General features: G+C 48.1%; 1 protein-coding gene across 1 annotated transcript in view; it reads left to right on the top strand.

Moving 5' to 3' along the window:
- ano7 (anoctamin 7) overlaps window positions 1-20,116 on the top strand; it is an 82,027-nt gene that overhangs the window by 25,343 nt on the left and 36,568 nt on the right. The window contains exons 5-11 of the mRNA XM_056282938.1: window positions 2,714-2,771; window positions 12,265-12,375; window positions 13,478-13,643; window positions 14,698-14,788; window positions 17,789-17,885; window positions 17,969-18,112; window positions 18,290-18,427. Of these exons, the coding sequence (XP_056138913.1) occupies window positions 2,714-2,771; window positions 12,265-12,375; window positions 13,478-13,643; window positions 14,698-14,788; window positions 17,789-17,885; window positions 17,969-18,112; window positions 18,290-18,427 (805 nt within the window). The remainder of the gene's footprint in view (window positions 1-2,713; window positions 2,772-12,264; window positions 12,376-13,477; window positions 13,644-14,697; window positions 14,789-17,788; window positions 17,886-17,968; window positions 18,113-18,289; window positions 18,428-20,116) is intronic.

Here is a 20,116-nt window from a genome sequence, read left to right as displayed (position 1 = left end):
GGCCCGGGCCGAGGAGCAAAACCTCCGCGGTAGTTCACTGGTGCCTGGCCCGGGCCAAGGAGCAAAGCCTCCGCAGTATTTCACTGGTGCCTGGCCCGGGCCGAGGAGCAAAGCCTCCGCGGTACTTCACTGGTGCCTGGCCCGGCCCGAGGAGCAAAGCCTCCGCGGTATTTCACTGGTGCCTGGCCCGGCCCGAGGATCAAAGCCTCCGCGGTACTTCACTGGTGCCTGGCCCGGGCCGAGGAGCAAAGCCTCCGCGGTAGTTCAGGAGCCGTGTACGTTGCCAGCTTGTTTACCCAGATCACTGCGCCAGGTGTTGGTTGTAGAACGTGTCAGCCTCTTCTACGGTGTGGAACTTGTGCGCCACGCCCTGGTGTGTTAGTGTAAGTACAGCTGGATGGCGGAGTGTGAACTTCATACCTCTCTTGTGCAGTGTGGACTTGATAGTGAGGAATGTGGCGCGCTTCTTGGCCAGCTCGCTGCTCATGTCTGGAACAATAAAGATGCTTTGACCCTGATGTACGGGTGGCCCTCGTTTTCTCGCCAGGGCGAGTACCTGGTCCCTCTGTTGGTAGCGCAGAAAGCGAGTGATCACGGGTCGGGGCCGTTCTCCTTCCCCTGGTTCCGCTCTCAACGTGCGGTGTGCCGTTTCAAGCTCCGGTGGTCAGCTGAACGACTCGTCTCGCAATATGTCAACGAATAATGTCGACACAAAATCTGTGGCCGAACGTCCCTCATCACCTTCGGGTGGTCCAACTACTCTGACGTGGTTCTGACGAGAGAGGTTTTCCAGGTCTTCTGTCTGGTGTTTAAGATGAAGGGTTTCAGTTTGGAGTTGTTTCAGCTGTGTTTCCATGCTGGCTAGCCTGTCGCTATGGTCGGAGAGGCAGCATCCATTGTCCTCCACCTTGATTCGAACCGCATTTAAGGTGGCTTGAATAGGAGACAGTGAGGCTTGTATTTGGGCAGAAATCGCTGCTCTACTCTTCTCCAGTTCAGCTATCAGGTCAGCGATGGTCAGAGCGGAGGTTGCTACTTCTGCGGTAGCCGTTGTTAGCTTAGGCTCTGGAGGTATGATAGGGCCCGTGGTCATAGTTTTTCCTCTCTGGGCGCTGGTCTTATTTTTGCCAGACATTGTTAAAATTTATATTGTAGCCCGTTCCTGCAACACTGAATAAATTCGAGATTTACTGTTGATGTGAATAGTAAGGATTTACGAAATCGCTCGGGAGCTGCTCTCTATACATCTGCTTCACTCGGTCGCCATACCAGAAGTCCTTCTCTGCAGACTTAACTGTCCATTGTAGTCTGTCCCTGTCCTGGTTGGTGGCCGATCCAAACCAGACTGATGGATGTGCAGAGGACAGACTGAATTATTGCAGTGTAGAACTGAATTAGCAGTTTCTGAGGCAGGTTGAACTTCCTAAACTGGTGGAGAAAGTCCATCCTCTGCTGGGCCTTTTTGATGATTGTGTCTATGTTGGATGTCCACCTTAGATCCTCGGAGATTGGGGAACCCAGAAATCTGTAGGTTTTCACCGTAGACACCGTGCTGTTGAGTATGGTGAGGGAGGTAGTTTTTGGGGACTCCTCCTGAAGTCCACTGTCATCTCCACTGTTTTGGCATGTTCAGCTCCAGGTTGTTGTGGCTGCACCAGAGGGCCAGCTATCAACCTCCCGTCTATATGCAGACTTGTCACCATCCCGGATAAGGCCAGTGATTGTTGTGTTGTCCACAAACTTCAGGAGTTTAACAGATGGGTCACCTGAGGTGCAGTCATTTGTGTGGAGGGAGAAGAGTAGAGGGGAGAGCACACATCCATGGGGGATGCCAGTGTTGATTGTCTGGGTTCTGGATGTGATTTCCCCAGCCTCACCAGCTGCCTCCTGTCTGTCAGGGAGTTTATAATCCACTGGCAGATGGGGGCTGGTACCATGAGCTGGGTGAGTGTGGAGTGGAGGATATCTGGGACGATGGTGTTGAACTCTGAGCTGAAATCCACAAGCAGGACCCTTGTGTGTGTCCCTGGGGAGTCGAGGTGTTGGAAGATGTAGTGCAATCCCGTGTTGACTGCATCCTCCACCGACCTGTGTGCTCGGTAGACAACCTGCAGGGGGTCGAGCAGGGGGCCTGTGATTTCCTTCAGGTGGGCCTACACCAGTCTCTTGAAAGATTTCATGACCACAGACGTTAGGGCAATGGGCCTGTAGTTGTTCAATCCCGTGATACGGGGATTCTTGGGTACCAGGATGATAGTGGAGCTCTTGAAGCAGGAGGGGACTTGACACAGCTCCAGTGATCTGTTGAAGATCAGTGTGAAAATGGGGGCCAGCTGGTCAACAAAGACTTTAAGACAGGAGGGGACACGCCTTCTGGGCCTGGTGGCTTCCTGGTCTTCTGTCTCTAGAGGAGCTGACGCACGTCCTCGACACAGATCCCGAGTGCAGGTGGGTGTTTGGTGGAGAGGGGGTACTGGCTGGCAGGGAGGACAGTTAGTTCTGTATTGTGGCATCCTCATCCTACAGACTGCTTTAGAAAATGGTCTGGAGTAATGAAAAGTATTGTAGTAAATGGGCTGAAGTAGCAGAATCAGCAGTTTGGCCCTTTAAAGAAACAGAAGAGGGGACACTGGGCTGATGGGACTGGATGGGAGTATGCTTCAGAAGGAAGGTCTTCACTTAAACTGGTCACTGGTTTTGTGTGTGTCCACAGGTTCGTAGGCAGTGACAACAAGGAGACTTTCTTCAAGACAACCCAGAGACACCGGGTGGTGAGTTAAAAGAGCAGAATGATGGAAAGCACAACATTAACCAAAAGACGACATTACTGTGACAGAAACACATGTGTTTTCATGGTCTGACTACAAGTTAAGGTTAAGTTCATTTGTGTTAGACAGCGTCCTGTCCTACCAGCTTTGTCATGGAAGAACTGGTGTGTGTGATGGTAGAACTGGTGTGTGATGGTAGAATTAGTTGGTGGTGTGTGATGGTGGAACATGTGTGTGTGATGGTAGAATTAGTTGGTGGTGTGTGATGGTGGAACATGTGTGTGTGATGGTAGAACTAGTTGGTGTGTGTGACAGTAGAACCGGTGTGTGATGGTAGAACTAGTTGGTGGTGTGTGATGGTGGAACATGTGTGTGTGATGGTAGGACTGTTGTGTGATGGTAGGATTAGTGTGTGGTGGTACACTTAGTGTGTGTGTGATGGTAGGACTGTTGTGTGATGGTAGAAGTAGTGTGTGTAATAGTAGGACTGGTGTGTGATTGTAGGATTAGTTTGTGTGATGGTAGGATTAGTGTGTGTGTGATGGTAGGACTGGTGTGTGATGGTAGGATTAGTGTGTGTGATGGTAGGACTGGTGTGTGATTGTAGGATTAGTGTGTGATGGTAGGACTGGTGTGTGATGGTGGGATTCGTGTGTGATGGTAGGAATAGTGTGTGTGATGGTAGGACTGGTCTGTGATGGTATAACGTGTGTGATTGTAGGACTGGTGCGTGATGGTAGGACTGGTCTGTGATGGTATAACGTGTGTGATTGTAGGACTGGTGCGTGATGGTATGACTGGTCTGTGATGGTATAACGTGTGTGATTGTAGGACTGGTGCGTGATGGTAGGATTAGTGTGTGTCATGGTAGAACTGGTGTGTCATGGTAGGACTGGTGTGTGTAATGGTAGGACTGGTGTGTGGTGGAAGGACTGGTGTGTGATGGTAGGATTAGTGTGTGTGATGGTAGGACTGTTGTGTGATTGTAGGACTGGTGTGTGATGGTAGGACTGGTGTGTGATAGTAGGAGTAGTGTGTAATGGTAGGACTGGTGTGTGATGGTAGAACGTGTGTGTGATGGTAGGATTACTGTTTGTGATGGTAGCACTGGTGTGTGATGGTATGATTAGTGTGTGTGATGGTAGGACTGGTCTGTGATGGTAGGATTAGTGTGTTTGATGGTAGGACTGGTGTGTGATGGAAGGACTGTTGTGTGATGGTAGCATTAGTGTGTGTGATGGTAGGACTGTTGTATGATGGTAGGATTAGTGTGTTTGATGGTAGGACTGGTGTGTGATGGTAGGACTGGTCTGTGATGGTAGGATTAGTGTGTTTGATGGTAGGACTGGTGTGTGATGGAAGGACTGGTGTGTGATGGTAGCATTAGTGTGTGTGATGGTAGGACTGGTGTATGATGTTAGCATTAGTGTGTGTGATGGTAGGACTGGTTTGTATGATGGTAGGATTAGTGTGTTTGATGGTAGGACTGGTGTGTGATGGTAGGACTGGTGTGTGATGGTAGGGTTAGTGTGTTTGATGGTAGGACTGGTCTGTGATGGTAGGACTGGTCTGTGATGGTAGGACTGGTGTGTGATGGAAGGACTGTTGTGTGATGGTAGCATTAGTGTGTGTGATGGTAGGACTGGTGTATGATGGTAGCATTAGTGTGTGTGATGGTGGGACTGGTGTATGATGGTAGGATTAGTGTGTTTGATGGTAGGACTGGTTTGTGATGGTATGATTAGTGTGTTTGATGGTAGGACTGGTGTGTGATGGTAGGATTAGTGTGTTTGATGGTAGGACTGGTGTGTGATGGAAGGACTGGTGTGTGATGGTAGGACTGGTGTGTGATGGTAGTAGTAGTAGATGAAATAATTACCTGGCTACAATCCCTGCTGCCATGATGAGTGGAATGTCTGGGCATGACACCCCTTATATTCTAAATTATATTCTTATATTTTAAATTACATTCTTATATTCTAAATCACTCATTTGTTATTTTGTTTGCCAGGTTTATCTAGTCTATCAATGTTATTATTAATTATTATAGAGCTTATAGATTTTATCTACTACTACTACTACTTTCGGCTGCTCCCGTTAGGGGGCGCCACAGCGGATCGTCCATCTCCATCTCTTCCTGTCTTCTGCATCTTCCTCTGTCACACCAGCCACCTGCATGTCCTCCCTCACCACATCCATAAACCTCCTCTTTGGCCTTCCTCTTCTCCTCTTCCCTGGCAGCTCCATGTTCAGCATCCTTCCCTTTATATCTGTCCAAGTCGGAGAGTACTGCTGGCGTCGTCTGTGGCTGCTGCTTCTCCCTCTCGTAGCCCCCCTTCCCATCCACCCCTGTATGTCTGTGTTATGTTCATCTGTCATCTTGTTTCACTCCATTTATTGTAAATCGACTTTGAGTACTTGAAAAGCGCTATACAAGATTGATTTATTATTATTATTATTATCCTTCTCCCAATATACCCAGCATCTCTCCTCCACACATGTCCAAGCCATCTCAATCTTGTCTCTCTTGATTTGTCTCCAAACCGTCCAACCTGAGCTGTCCCTCTAATATACTCGTTCCTAATCCTGTTCTTCTTCGTCACTCCCAGTGAAAATCTTATCGTCTTCATCTCTGCCACCTCCAGCTCCACCTCCTGTCTTTTCGTCAGTGCCACTGTCTCCAAACCATACAACATAGCTGGTCTCACAACCATCTTGTAAACCTTCCCTTTAACTCTTGCTGGTACCCTTCTGTCACACATCACTCCTGACACTCTTCTCCACCCACTCCACCCTGCCTGCAATCTCTTCTTCACCTCTCTTTTGCACTCCCCGTTACTTTGGACAGTTGACCCCAAGTATTTAAACTCAAATGCCTTTGTCACCTCCACTCGTTGCATCCTGATCAATCCACTGTCCTCTCTCTCATTCACACATAGGTATTCCATCTTGCTCCTACTGACTTTCATTCCTCTTCTCTCCAGTGCATACCTCCACCTCTCCAGGCTCTCCTCAACCTGCACCCTACTCTCACTACAGATCACAATGTCATCTGCGAACATCATCGTCCATGGAGACTCCTGCTTGATCTTGTCCGTCAACCTGTCCATCACCATTGCAAACAAGAAAGGGCTCAGAGCCGATCCTTGATGTAATCCCACCTCCACCTTGAACCCATCTGTCATTCCAACCACGCACCTCACCACTGTCACACTTCCCTCATACGTATCCTGCACCACTCCTACATACTTCTCTGTAACTCCTGACTTTCTCATACAATACCACACCTCCTCTCTCGGCACCCTGTCGTATGCTTTCTCTAAATCCACAAAGACACAATGCAACTCCTTCTGACCTTCTCTATACTTCTCAGTCAACATTCTCAAAGCAAACATTGCATCTTTGGTGCTCTTTCGTGGCATGAAACCATACTGCTGCTCGCTGATCATCACCTCCCCTCTTAACCTAGCTTCTATTACTCTTTCCCAAATCTTCATGCTGTGGCTGATCAACTTTATACCTCTGTAGTTGCTACAGTTCTGCACATCACCCTTGTTCTTGAAACTCGGTACCAGTGTGCTTCTTCTCCACTCCTCAGGCATCCTCTCACTTTCCAAGATTGTGTTAAACAATCTAATTAAAAACCCCACTGCCATCTCTCCTAAACATCTCCATGCCTCCACAGGTATGTCATCAGGACCAAATGCCTTTCCGCTCTTCATCCTCTTCATAGCTGCCCTCACTTCTTCCTTGCTAATCCACTGAACTTCCTGATTCACTATCCCCACATCATCCAACCTTCTCTTGCTCTCATTTTCTTCATGCATCAGCCCCTCAAAGTACTCCTTCCACCTTCTCAGCACACTCTCCTTGCTTGTCAGCACATTTCCATCTCTATCCTTGATCACCCTAACCTGCTTTACATCCTTCGCAGCTCGGTCCCTCTGTCCAGCCAATCAGTACAAGTCCTTTTCTCCTTCCTTAGTGTCTAACCTCTCATACAAGTCAGCATACGCCTTTTCCTTTGCCACCTCTCTCTTCACTTTACGCTGCGTCTCCTTATACTCCCGTCTACTTTCTTCATCTCTCTGACTATCCCACTTCTTCTTTGCCAACCTCTTCCTCTGTATAATTTGCTGTACTTTCTCATTCCACCACCAAGTCTCCTTGTCTTCCTTCCTCTGTCCTGATGACACACCAAGTACCTTCTTAGCTGTCTCTCTCACTATTTCTGCAGTGGTTGCCCAGCCATCCGGCAACAGTTCACTACCACCCAGCTCCTGTCTTAACTCCTCCATGAACTCCATACAACAGTCTTCCTTCTTTAACTTCCACCGTTTGATCCTTGGCTCTGCCTTCACTCACTTCCTCTTCTTGGTCTCCAAAGTCATCCTACAGACGACCATCCGATGCTGCCTAGCAACGTTCTCCCCTGTCACCACCTTGCAGTCTCCAATCCCTTTTAGATCGCGCCTTCTACATAAGATATAGTCCACCTGTATGCACTTTCCTCTACTCTTGTACGTCACCCTGTTCCTCCCTCTTCTCGAAATATGTATTCACCACAGCCATTTCCATCCTTTTCACAAAATCGACCACCATCTGTCCTTCCACATTTCTCTCCTTGACTCCATACCTTCCCATCACCTCTGTTCCCTTCACCAACATATCCATTGAAGTCCGCTCCAATCACCACTCTCTCCTCCTTGGGTACCCTCTCCACCATGTCATCCACCTCACTCCAGAATTCTTCTTTCTCTTCCATCTCACACCCAACTTGCGGGGCATATGCACTGATAACATTCAGCAATACACCTTCGATTTCCTGCTTCATACTCATCACTCTGTCTGACACTCTCTTCACCTCCAGCATGCTGTTGACATACTCTTCCTTCAGAATTACCCCTACCCCATTTCTCCTCCCATTCGCACCATGGTAGAAGAGTTTGAACCCACCTCCGATACTCCTGACCTTACTCCCCTTCCACCTGGTCTCTTGCACACACAGTATGCCTACCTTTCTTCTCTCCATCATGTCCGCCAGCTCTCACCCTTTACCAGTCATAGTGCCAACATTCAAAGTTCCAACTCTCACCTCCACACGCCTACCCTTCCTCCTCTCCCGCTGCCTCTGGACATGCCTTCCCCCTCTCCTTCTCCTTCACCCAACAGTAGCATAGTTTCCGACGGCACCCTAGTGGTTAACAGTACCGGTGGCGATCGTTGGTAACCCGGGCCTCGACCGATCTGGTATGGAAATCTTATTTATGATCCACATATTTGATTTGGCAAAGATTTTACGCCGGATGCCCTTCCTGACGCAACCCTCCCCATTTGTCCGGGCTTGGGACCGGCACTAAGAATGCACTGGCTTGTGCATCCTCACTGGCTGGGTTATCTTATAGATTTTATCTAGTCTATCAATATTGTAGCAAAGAGGCTACCCCGTCAGAATTGTGCCCTCCTGTTTTGCCCATCAGGCAATGCGTTCAGATTGTCAGTTGTTATTAAATGTTTTGTAAGTGTTTTATGTGGTTTTATGTGTTTATGTAATTACTGTTTGGTGTTGTGTAATTGTAGTTGTCTTTCTGTTGTGTTGTGTAACTTTGATACTGAAACCCTGATCAACTTTGTTGTTCGAGTAGATGACACCCATGTATTGTGTCGCATTTCTCGGAAGTTCTCATCTCTGCGTGAGTTCAATAAAGGAGACTGAAAAGTTACCTTTGACGTTACTTCTACGTTCGCCACATTGGTGTCAGAAGTGGGATGACACCTGGAGGTTCTGTGTGGACTTTCGTCGGCTGAACAATGCAACTCGCAAGGACTCCTACCCCTTGCCCCGCATTGACGACGCTCTGGACCACATCGCAGGGTCACAGTGGTTCAGCTCACTTGACCTACAGAGCGGTTACTGGCAGGTGGAGCTGGCACCAGAAGCCAGACCCAAGACGGCCTTCACCAACGGCCAGGGACTCTGGCAGTTTCGTGTGATGCCCTTTGGTCTCTACAATGCCCCCGCCACGTTCGAGAGACTAATGGAGAGGGTGCTGGCTCACATTCCCCGCAACCGGTGTGTGGTTTACCTTGATGACCTTCTGGTTCATGCCGCTGACTTCGAGCTGGCCCTAGAGAACCTCTGTCAGGTCTTCCAAGCCATTCGGGGGGCGGGCCTGCGCCTGCATCCCAAGAAATGCAACCTCCTTCAACATGAGACCAAGTTTTTGGGCCATGTGGTGGAGGCAGAGGGCGTGGCCCCTGATCCTACTAAGGTGGAGGCGGTCGAGAAATGGCCAGTTCCGCGAAACGTCAGCAAGGTGCGCAGCTTCACGGGGCTCGTCTCCTACTACCGACGTTTTGTCCGCAACTTTGCCTCCATTGCCAGTCCCCTACGCCGTTTCACCGAGAAGGGACGGGAGTTCCACTGGGATGACAACTGTGCAGCCGCCTTTGCCCGGCTCCGCACCGCCTTGATCACTGCACCCATCCTGGCCCTTCCTGATCCTAAGTGCCGCTTCATCGTGGACACAGACGCCAGCAATGTGGGGCTGGGGGCCGTCCTGTCTCAGGAAGTTGCTGGGGGAGAGAGAGTGGTGGCTTACTACAGTCATGTCTTGAGCCGCCCTGAACGCAATTACTGCGTTACATGACGCGAGCTCCTGGCGGTGGTCGCGGCGTTCAATCATTTTCGCCCCTATCTCTATGGCCAGGCCTTTCTCCTGCAGACGGATCATGCGGCCCTGATCTGGCTGCTCAGCTTTAAGGAGCCCGAAGGCCAGGTGGCTAGGTGGATTGAGGAGCTGCAGAGCTACGACTTCGAGACCCAGCACCGAGCTGGGCGCCTGCACAGCAATGCAGATGCCCTCTCCCGTCCATGGCAATGGACAAGCAGGAGTGGCAGACAGCGCAGGATAATGATCCCACCCTGGCCAGGGTGGGACAGTGGGTCAATGCCAAGGCACGCCCCCACTGGCAAGCTGTGTCTGCCATGTCGGTGGAGACCAAGGCCTACTTTTCCCAGTGGTCCACCTTGGCCCAGCGTGATGGACTGTTGTACTGGGTCTGGCAAGCGCCGAGCCGGGGAAGAAGTGTGTGGCAGTTACTGGTGCCCAAGGCCTGGCGCCAATGAGTGCTACGGGCGGCCCACGGCTCGGTGGGGGCAGGTCACTATGGGGTGGCAAAGACGCTGAACAAACTGCGCCAACAGTTCTACTGGGCCGGATGCAGGCATGACACTGAACTTTTTGTGCACTGTTGTGATGCCTGCACCACCAAGAAAGGACCAATCGGACGCTCCCATGCCCCTCTACAACAATATCAGGTGGGGGCCCCCATGGAGCGGGTCGGTGTGGACTTCCTTGGCCCATTTCCCACCACAGACAACGGAACCGGTACGTCCTTGTGGCCATGGACTACTTTACCAAATGGCCTGAGGCGTATGCGGTCCCAGACCAGAGCGCTGCCACTACAGCCAAGCAGCTGGTGTGTGAGGTGTTCTGTCGGTTCGGTGCGCCCGAAGAAATACACAGCAATCAGGGGCGGAACTTCGAGGCACAGGTGTTCGCTGAGGTGTGTCAATACATGGGGGTGAAGAAGACCAGGACAACGCCCCTCCACCCCCAGAGCGACGGACTGGTGGAGAGGTTCAATCGAACGCTCACAACACAACTCGCTATTGTCACCTCACAGCACCAGCGAGACTGGGACTGTCATCTACCCCTGGTCCTGTGGGCGTACCGGTCGGCAGTACAAGAAAGTACTGGGTGTACACCGGCCACGCTAATGTTCGGGAGAGAACTGCGGACCCCTGTGGACTTAGCCTTTGGCACGCCCCCGGGTACTGACCTTCCCAAGATACCCGGTTTCAAGTACCTGCGAGACCTCCAACAACGTCTGGCCGAGTCACACGAGTTTGCTCGGCAGCATCAGGAACAGGCAGGTGCGAAACAAAAGCGGGCGTATGAGGCACGTTGTTAGGGCCGCTCCTTCACCCCAGGAGCAAAGGTGTGGGTCTTCAACCCAACCCGGAAGAGAGGAATCTCCCCCAAGCTCGCCAGCCAGTGGGTGGGGCCCTGTGAGGGGTTGGAGCAGCTTTCGGATGTTGTGTACCGGGTGAAACTGTGTGTCCGGGGGCGGGTGGTAGTTCTGCACCGGGACCGTTTGGCACCTTACCGCCCCTTGGCTGAAGAACCTGGATCAGTTTAGCCCACCCGGGACGGTCCCTCCTACACCCACAGGCCCTACCAACCGGACGGACAGTGGGGAACAGGAACCCGCGGCGGCGGAGACGGCTTCCCCTGCGCTATAGGGACTTTGTTGTCGGCTGAGGACAGGCGACACGCTGGAGGGGGTAATGTAGTGAAGAGGCTACCCCGTTAGAATTGTGCCCTCCTGTTTTACCCATCAGGCACTGCGTTCAGATTGTCAGTTGTTATTAAATGTTTTGTAAGTGTTTTATGTGGTTTTATGTGTTTATGTAATTACTATTTGGTGTGGTGTAATTGCAGTTGTCATTCTGTTGTGTTATGTAACTTTGGTACTGAAACCCTGATCAACTTTGTTGTTCGAGTCGATGAAGCCCATATGTATTGTGTCGCGTTTCTAGGAAGTTCTCGTCTCTGCGTGAGTTCAATAAAGGAGACTGAAAAGTTACCTTTGACGTTACTTCTACGTTCGCCACAATATTATTAATTACTGATAGAGTTTATCTAGCCTATCAATATTATTATTAATTACTTAAGAGCTTATAGATTTTATCTAGTCTATCAATATTGTTAATTACTTATAGATTTTGTCTTGTCTATCAATATTATTAATTGCTTATCTTATAGATTTTATCTAGTCTATCAATATTATTAATTACTTATAGATCTTATAGATTTTATCTAGTCTAGCATTATTATTATTAATTACTTAAGAGTTTATAGATTTTATCTAGTCTATCAATATTATTATTAATTACTTAAGAGCTTATAGATTTTATCTATTCTATCAATATTATTATTAATTACTTAAGAGCTTATAGATTTTATCTAGTCTATCAATATTGTTAATTACTTATAGATTTTATCTTGTCTATCAATATTATTAATTACTTATCTTATAGATTTTATCTAGTCTATCAATATTATTAATTACTTATAGATCTTATAGATTTTATTCCACATTTAGCTCCCTGGAGAGTTATTCACTGTTTGTGTTATTTGTTTGTTTGTTACTGTGTTTTGTGTACAACAAGCTAAATCGAACTTGCTCCTGGCGGAATTAACATAGTTGTTTGTATTGTATTATATTGTACTGTGTTGTATTGTACTGTATTGTCTTGTGTTGTATTGTATTGTATTGTAGTGTATTGTGTTGTACTGTACTGTATTGTCTTGCGTTGTCTTGTGTTGTGTTGTCTTGTGTTGTATTGTATTGTGTTGTACTGTACTGTATTGTATAAATGTGCTTCAGTGACCACCAACACTGGTGATGTGGTGTCCTGTTCTTCGAGGTGTATGAGATCTTGGCCAGGACTCCATATGGAGTGGTGAAAAAAGGAGAGGTGGGAATAGATCGTCTGCTGAACGAACACGTTTTCACCGCTGCTTTCCCACTACATGAGGTATCTATCTATCTGTCTATCTATGTATCTACCTATCTATCTATCTACCTATCTACCTGTCTATCTATCTATCTGTCTATCTATCTATCTATCTATCTATCTATCTATCTGTCTATCTATGTATCTACCTATCTATCTATCTATCTATCTATCTATCTATCTATCTATCTATCTGTCTGTCTATCTATGTATCTACCTATCTATCTATCTATCTATCTATCTATCTGTCTGTCTATCTGTCTGTCTGTCTGTCTGTCTGTCTGTCTGTCTGTCTGTCTGTCTGTCTGTCTGTCTATCTACCCATCTACCTGTCTATCTATCTATCTGTCTGTCTATGTATCTATCTATCTATCTATCTATCTATCTATCTATCTATCTATCTATCTATCTATCTATCTATCTATCTATCTATCTATCTATCTATCTATCTATCTGTCTGTCTGTCTGTCTGTCTGTCTGTCTACCTATCTACCTGTCTATCTATCTGTCTGTCTGTCTATGTATCTATCTATCTATCTATCTATCTATCTATCTATCTATCTATCTATCTATCTATCTATCTATCTATCTATCTATCTATCTACCCATCTACCTGTCTATCTATCTATCTGTCTGTCTATCTATCTATCTATCTATCTATCTATCTATCTATCTATCTATCTATCTATCTATCTATCTATCTATCTATCTATCTATCTATCTATCTATCTATCTCTATCTATCTATCTACCTGTCTGTCTGTCTGTCTGTCTGTCTGTCTACCTATCTACCTGTCTATCTATCTGTCTGTCTGTCTGTCTATGTATCTATCTATCTATCTATCTATCTATCTATCTATCTATCTATCTATCTATCTATCTATCTATCTATCTATCTATCTATCTACCCATCTACCTGTCTATCTATCTATCTGTCTGTCTATCTATCTATCTATCTATCTATCTATCTATCTATCTATCTATCTATCTATCTATCTATCTATCTATCTATCTATCTATCTATCTATCTATCTATCTATCTACCTGTCTGTCTGTCTGTCTATGTATCTATCTATCTGTATGTCTGTCTGACTATCTGTCTGTCTGTCCATCTGTCTTTATAGGGTCCTTTTGAGTTACCAGAGGTCCCAGTTCCCCCCCAGTATCTGAGTCTTAGGCAGGTCTTGTTTAGGTACTGGGCCCAGTGGTCCTGCTGGAGGTGCTACCAGCCACTGGACCACATCAGAGAGTACTTTGGAGAGAAGATAGCGCTCTACTTTGCCTGGCTGGGTAAAAAAAACAAACAACACCAGACCTCCGTCTCACCAAACCACACCAGACCTCCGTCTCACCAAACCACACCAGACCTCCCTCCCACCAAACCACACCAGACCTCCGTCTCACTAAACCACATCAGACCTCCGTCTCACCAAACCACACCAGACCTCCCTCCCACCAAACCACACCAGACCTCTGTCTCACTAAACCACATCAGACCTCCGTCTCACCAAACCACACCAGACCTCCCTCCCACCAAACCACACCAGACCTCCCTCCCACCAAACCACACCAGACCTCCGTCTCACCAAACCACACCAGACCTCCCTCACACCAAACCACAGCAGAACTCCCTCCCACCAAACCACACCAGACCTCCGTCTCACCAAACCACGCCAGACCTCCCTCCCACCAAACCACACCAGACCTCTGTCTCACTAAACCACATCAGACCTCCCTCCCACCAAACCACACCAGACCTCCGTCTCACCAAACCACGCCAGACCTATCTCGCACCAAACCACACCAGTCCTCCATCTCACAAACCACACCAAACCTCCGTCCATGTTACATGAATAAGTCCATGTGTCATCAGTAAAAAAATGTGCTGTATGAATGAAGGTTAGTTGTTAGATGTTGGTTTCAGGTATGACCCCTGCCTCTGGACTGTGTGTGGGCTCATAGGCAACAAGTTTCAGGTATGACCCCTGCCTCTGGACTGTGTGTGGGCTCGTAGGCAACAGGTTTCAGGTATGACTCCTGCCTCTGGTCTGTGTGTGGGCTCATAGGCAACAAGTTTCAGGTATGACCCCTGCCTCTGGACTGTGTGTGGGCTCATAGGCAACAGGTTTCAGGTATGACCCCTGCCTCTGGACTGTGTGTGGGCTCATAGGCAACAAGTTTCAGGTATGACCCCTGCCTCTGGACTGTGTGTGGGCTCATAGGCAACAGGTTTCAGGTATGACTCCTGCCTCTGGTCTGTGTGTGGGCTCATAGGCAGGGTCAGGCTGGAGGTTCACTGTGAGTTTCTTCATCTGTCCTGACTGGTTTCTTACTGGTTGTACAGGTTTCTATACTGGCTGGCTTCTCCCAGCATCTCTGGTGGGAACTCTGGTCTTCTTGTTTGGATTCTGGATCATGGCCACCGATGTCCCGGCGTGAGTGCACACTGTGTGTGTGTGTGTGTGTTTGTGTGTGTGTGTGTGTGTGTGTAATAATAATAATACACTTTGTTTATATAGCACGTCTCTTAATGTGACAAGGTGCTTTACAAAAGAAATAAAACCAGACAAGACAAACATGAGGATCAGACCAGAGAACATGAACAAAGAGGAGGTCACAACAGTGAATGAGTAAGACCAAATAACTAGGAGTAAAAATAAAAAGAGTATAAATAGATAAAGACAGACAGATGTGTAAAAGCTTTCATAAAAAGAAAGGTGTTAAGACGAGGTTTAGAAGAAGCTAGAGACTTGGTTTGTCCCAGCTCAACAAGAAGAGAGGTCCATAGTGTGGGGGCTCTAACAGCAAAAGCCTGCTCACCCTTTGTGACAAACCCAGACCCGGGAATAAGCAGCAGGGCTCCGTCTGCAGATCTTTATGGCGGAGAGGGGGTGTATACCAGGTCAATACATCACACATGTATGTAGGAGCAAGACCATTTGAAGCCTTAAAAGTGAGCAATAACATTTTAAAATCAATTCAAAACCTAACAGGGAGCCAGTGTAGGGAGGCAAGCAGAGGAGTGGTATGGTCATGCCTCTTTCTCCTGGTAACGAGCCGAGCGGTGGCGTTTTGTACCAACTGCAGATGGTGGAGGGAGCCCCTGCTGATACCAGAGTAAAGTGAATTACAATAGTCAAGCCGAGAATAGATACAAGCAAGTACAACTTTTTGCAGATCGGCAACTGACAACAATGACCTAATTTTGGAGATTAGCTTGAGCTGGAGAAACATGGCTTGATTATCAAAACAGAGGCTAGCATAGAATATTACCCCCAGTTTCCTAGCAGCCTGTTTAAGACTATTTGACAGACCACCAAGATTAGTACCAAAAGGGCAGATGGAATTTGGGGTACCAAACAGAATGACCTCAGACTTATCATTAGATTTAAGAAAATTTTGGGACATCCAGGATTTAATATCAGAGAGGCAAGTAGAGGCAAGTTGTCAATCTTCAATCCAACCCTCACCTATTGTCATGAGCTCTGGGTAGTGACCGAAAGGGTGAGATTGTGGGTACAAGCGGCTGAAATGAGTTTCCTCTGTAGGGTGTCTGGGCTCAGCCTTAGAGATAGGGTGAGGAGCTCGGAGTAGAGCCACTGCTCCTTTGCATTGAAAGGAGCCAGTTGAGGTGGTTCGAGCATCTGATTAGGATGCCTCCTGGGCGCCTTCCTTTGGAGGTTTTCTGGGGACGTCCAACTGGGAGGAGACCCCGGGGCAGACCCAGAACTCGCTGGAGGGACTACATGTCCAATGTGGCCTGGGAACACCTTGGGATCCCCCAGGAGGAGCTGGAGGGCGTTGCTAGGGAGAAGGACATCTGGAGTGCCCTACTTAGCTTGCTGCCACTGTGACCCAACCAGGAGAAGTGGCTGATGATGAGATGAGATGAGACTCTCAAGCCTCAGCAAACATGGACTTCCTCCTGGAAGCACAGGATAGGGACCCTGTGATTTCCCTGTTGATGGAGTGGAAAAAACAAAATAGGCCTGAGCCTCCTGGTCAGGCCTGCCTCCTGTCAGATGTCCAATATGAAATAGAGCAATGTCATGGCCCTCATACAGCTGTTGTACACTACAATAGACTGAAGCCATACCTTGGGAATACGGAAAACCTAAAAACAGGAAAACAAATGACAAAAGACTGGAATCTTGATTTTGTTCTAATTAATGACCCATGGGGATCTAAGCAGGTGGGCCAGGCACCGGGTGGTAACAGGAAACAAGGCGCTCAAAGGAAGCACACCAGGTTGCCGATTTGGGGGAAGCCTGTGGTAAATGAGAGCGAGTTACCAACAGGAGATGAATATGTGTACCCTGGGGAGCTGGGAACTGGAAACATAGACCAACAGGGTGCAGAAAAAGAGGCAATGGCAACATGGACTCCTGAGGAGTCCCCCATCTTACCCATAAGTGAAGACATTGGTGAGTTCACCAGGAGCCAGGTGGCTAGGCCACAGAGAACTGTCAGAAGGCCAGTTTGGGCAGGCAGGGAGACACCCTGGACAGGCCGCCAGGCCATCACACAGGGCCAACACACACACACACACACACACCCATTCACACCTAGGGATAACTTAGTACGGCGGATTCACCTGACCTACATGTCTTTGGACTGTGGGAGGAAACCGGAGCCCCCGGAGGAAACCCACGCAGACACGGGGAGAACATGCAAACTCCACACAGAGGACGACCCGGGATGACCCACCAAGGTTGGACTACCCCGGGGCTTGAACCCAGGACCTTCTTGCTGTGAGGCAACCGCACTAACCACCATGCCACCTCAATGTATATTGTCCCTTCCCAAATAAACGTTTAAACTACACTAAGAGTCCGTAAGATCCAAAAAATGGGAAGGCAGGGAATGGGAAGGACAACACACATGACTATTAAAACCACCGAGAGTATGGGCGCAAGTCCATGAATACTGAGATGGCATCCAGCGCTTTACCGCTGCCTCATCCATAGTGTTAGTGGATGTGTCAGGAAGGACATCCGACATAACTACCACTTTCGGCTGCTCCCGTTAGGGGTCGCCACAGCAGATCCAACAAGGCATCCGACATAACATTTTGCCAAATCAGTATGCGGACCAAGACCATGCCGGATTGGTCAAGGTCTGGGTTAACAACAGCCGCCATTGGTGCTCTGTCCTCACAGGGTACCGATGGAAACTAGGATATCCACTGTGGCGACCCCTGACAAACAGGGAACAAGCCGGAAGAAGAAGAGGCAGCGGCAGCAGCTTAGAAAACTCAGAAATTAAACTACCTGAATTAGGGGGCCCTTAAATGAAGATGCTGAGTAAAGGTGTGTGTGTGTGTGTGTGTGTGTGTGTGTTACATTACCATAATATTCATCAAAACTAGATCATAGGGTCATAAAACTGATGTCTGTTTCTGTGCTTCTCTTTGTGTTTTATGTGTGTGTGTATAGTAGAGAATTGTGTAACAGCGGGGATCAGTTCATCATGTGTCCGCTGTGTAACATCTGCTCCCTCTGGAACCTCTCCAGCATCTGTCTCACTTACAAGGTACCTGCCTGTCTTGTCTCTTCATCCATCAGTCTGTCCTACAAAGTACCTGATTGGCTGTCTGTCTGTTTGTTTGTCTGTAGGCTGGTCTGCTATTTGATAATGGAGGGACAGTCTTCTTCAGTGTCTTCATGTCTCTGTGGGCCGTCTCCTTCCTGGAATACTGGAAGAGGACCTGCTCCGCTCTCACGCACCGCTGGGACTGCTCCGACTTTCAGGATGTCGAGGTCGGTCATATTTGTTTGCTCTGGAAAATGTCACATGTGGGTTGTATGTCAGTCTCTGGTATCCAGAGGGACCTACAGAGAGATCTACAATAGAACAACAGTCATTCATCAGACTGGAATCCAGAGAGAGACCAGAGACCAGTGCTTCATGAACAGCAGGGTTATATGTTGGTACAGGAGAGACCTCGGCCAGAGTTCACAGCAATGGCTCCGATGACGATGAGGAACCCAGTGACCGGGGCAGAGGAGCCGTACTTCCCCATAAACAAGCGACTGAACCGAACCTTGACTGGCTGCATGGTCATCATCATTATGGTGAGACAACGACCTCTGACCTCTGACCACTCACCTGACCAGCCCTCTAACCCTAACACTTATAAACCCTTCGCATGTGAGCTGAAGGTCTCTACGTTCAGGTGTTTGTGCAGTAGAAAGGTAAGGTAATTCTATATAGTGCAGGGGCAACTTAAGGTCTTTTCACAGTAAAAGTCTTTCTATCAGCGCTCATTGAAAGTCTGGAAAGTTTGGAAAGTGCTTGATTTTAAATGTTGTGCTTTCAAAGTTAGAAATCTGTTCAAATGGCATCCAGGTAGCGTGGTGGTCTATTCCCTTTGCTGCCAACATGGGGATCCCTGTCCGAATCTCGCTGACGCCTCCAGCTTGGTCGGGCGTCCCTACAGACACAATCCGCCATGTCTGCGGGTGGGAAGCAAGAGGTGGGTATGTGTCCTGGTCGCTGCACTAGCGCCTCCTCTGGTTGGTCGGGGCGCCTGTTCAGGGGGTAGGGGGAACTGGGGGGAATAGCGTGATCTTCCCACGCGCTATGTCCCCCTAGTGAAACTCCTCACTGTCAGGTGAAAAGAAGCAGCTGGCGACTCCACATGTATGGGAGGAGGCACGTGGTAGTCTGCAGCCCTCCCCAGATCAGCAGAGGGGGTGGAGCAGCGACTGTGACAGCTCAGAATAGTGGGGTAATTGGCTGGATACAATTCGGGAGAAAAAGACAGCGAAATAAAATCTGTTCGGATGTATTTAAATTCTGATTGGAAACGCTTTATTTTTAATCTTTTCACTTATAATCCCCAGTGTCATGGGAACAAAACAGTTTCACATTTTGTATCATGTGAAATAAAATCCTGACACCGGGGATTCACCGAGAACAACAAGCTACTTCATGAACGATTTGAGGTGTGTTCGTTGCTGATCTGCTGGTGTTTCTTAAAATTTTTACTTTATTTCTTACTGATCCTGAGAAGGACAAGTATGAATGTGGTTGTGAACTCTGCCTGCCTCAGCACTGTTGATATGACCAGTCACATGCACACAGCATCGCTAGCTGGTGCTGACAGACAGCTAGCTAAGTGCTGGCAGCTAGTTAGTACTGACAGCTAGCTAGTGCTGACAGCTAGCTGTGCTGACAGTTGGCTAAGTGCTGGCAGCTAGTTAGTACTGACAGCTAGCTAGTGCTGACAGCTAGCTAAGTGCTGGCAGCTAGTTAGTACTGACAGCTAGCTAGTGCTGACGGCTAGCTGGTGCTGACAGCTAGCTAAGTGCTGACAGCTAGTTAGTACTGACAGCTAGCTAGTGCTGACAGCTAGCTAGTAATGACGGCTAGCTGGTGCTGGCAGCTAGTTAGTACTGACAGCTAGCTAGTGCTGACAGCTAGCTAGTACTGACAGCTACTACTGCTTAATACACGATTGAACCTTTACTTATTCTTCTCTGAATTGTCATGCAAATTATGGCGATATAATGATTTATAAAACCTAATAAAGTATTGTGACAGACTTTTCCATGTTTCCTTTGGTTTCCCTCGGGGCTTGGAGTGTTCCAAATACTTGCTGAAAAGTTGCTGTACCTTTGTGGGAGCATGAACATATTGTGGAAATAAGTCATATAATTATTTACTTAGTTAATATCAAAACTGCAAACGTGAGAAATGGGGCGAGGCCCGCTGTTGTGTCAGCACCTTCCCCACTGCCAGAAAAAGAATCTGGTGGAACC

Source organism: Lampris incognitus, chromosome 7 (assembly GCF_029633865.1).
Source record: "Lampris incognitus isolate fLamInc1 chromosome 7, fLamInc1.hap2, whole genome shotgun sequence".
Taxonomy (NCBI): domain Eukaryota; kingdom Metazoa; phylum Chordata; class Actinopteri; order Lampriformes; family Lampridae; genus Lampris; species Lampris incognitus.
Note: the sequence above shows the minus strand (reverse complement) of the source record. Positions and strands in the feature narration are given on the sequence as shown.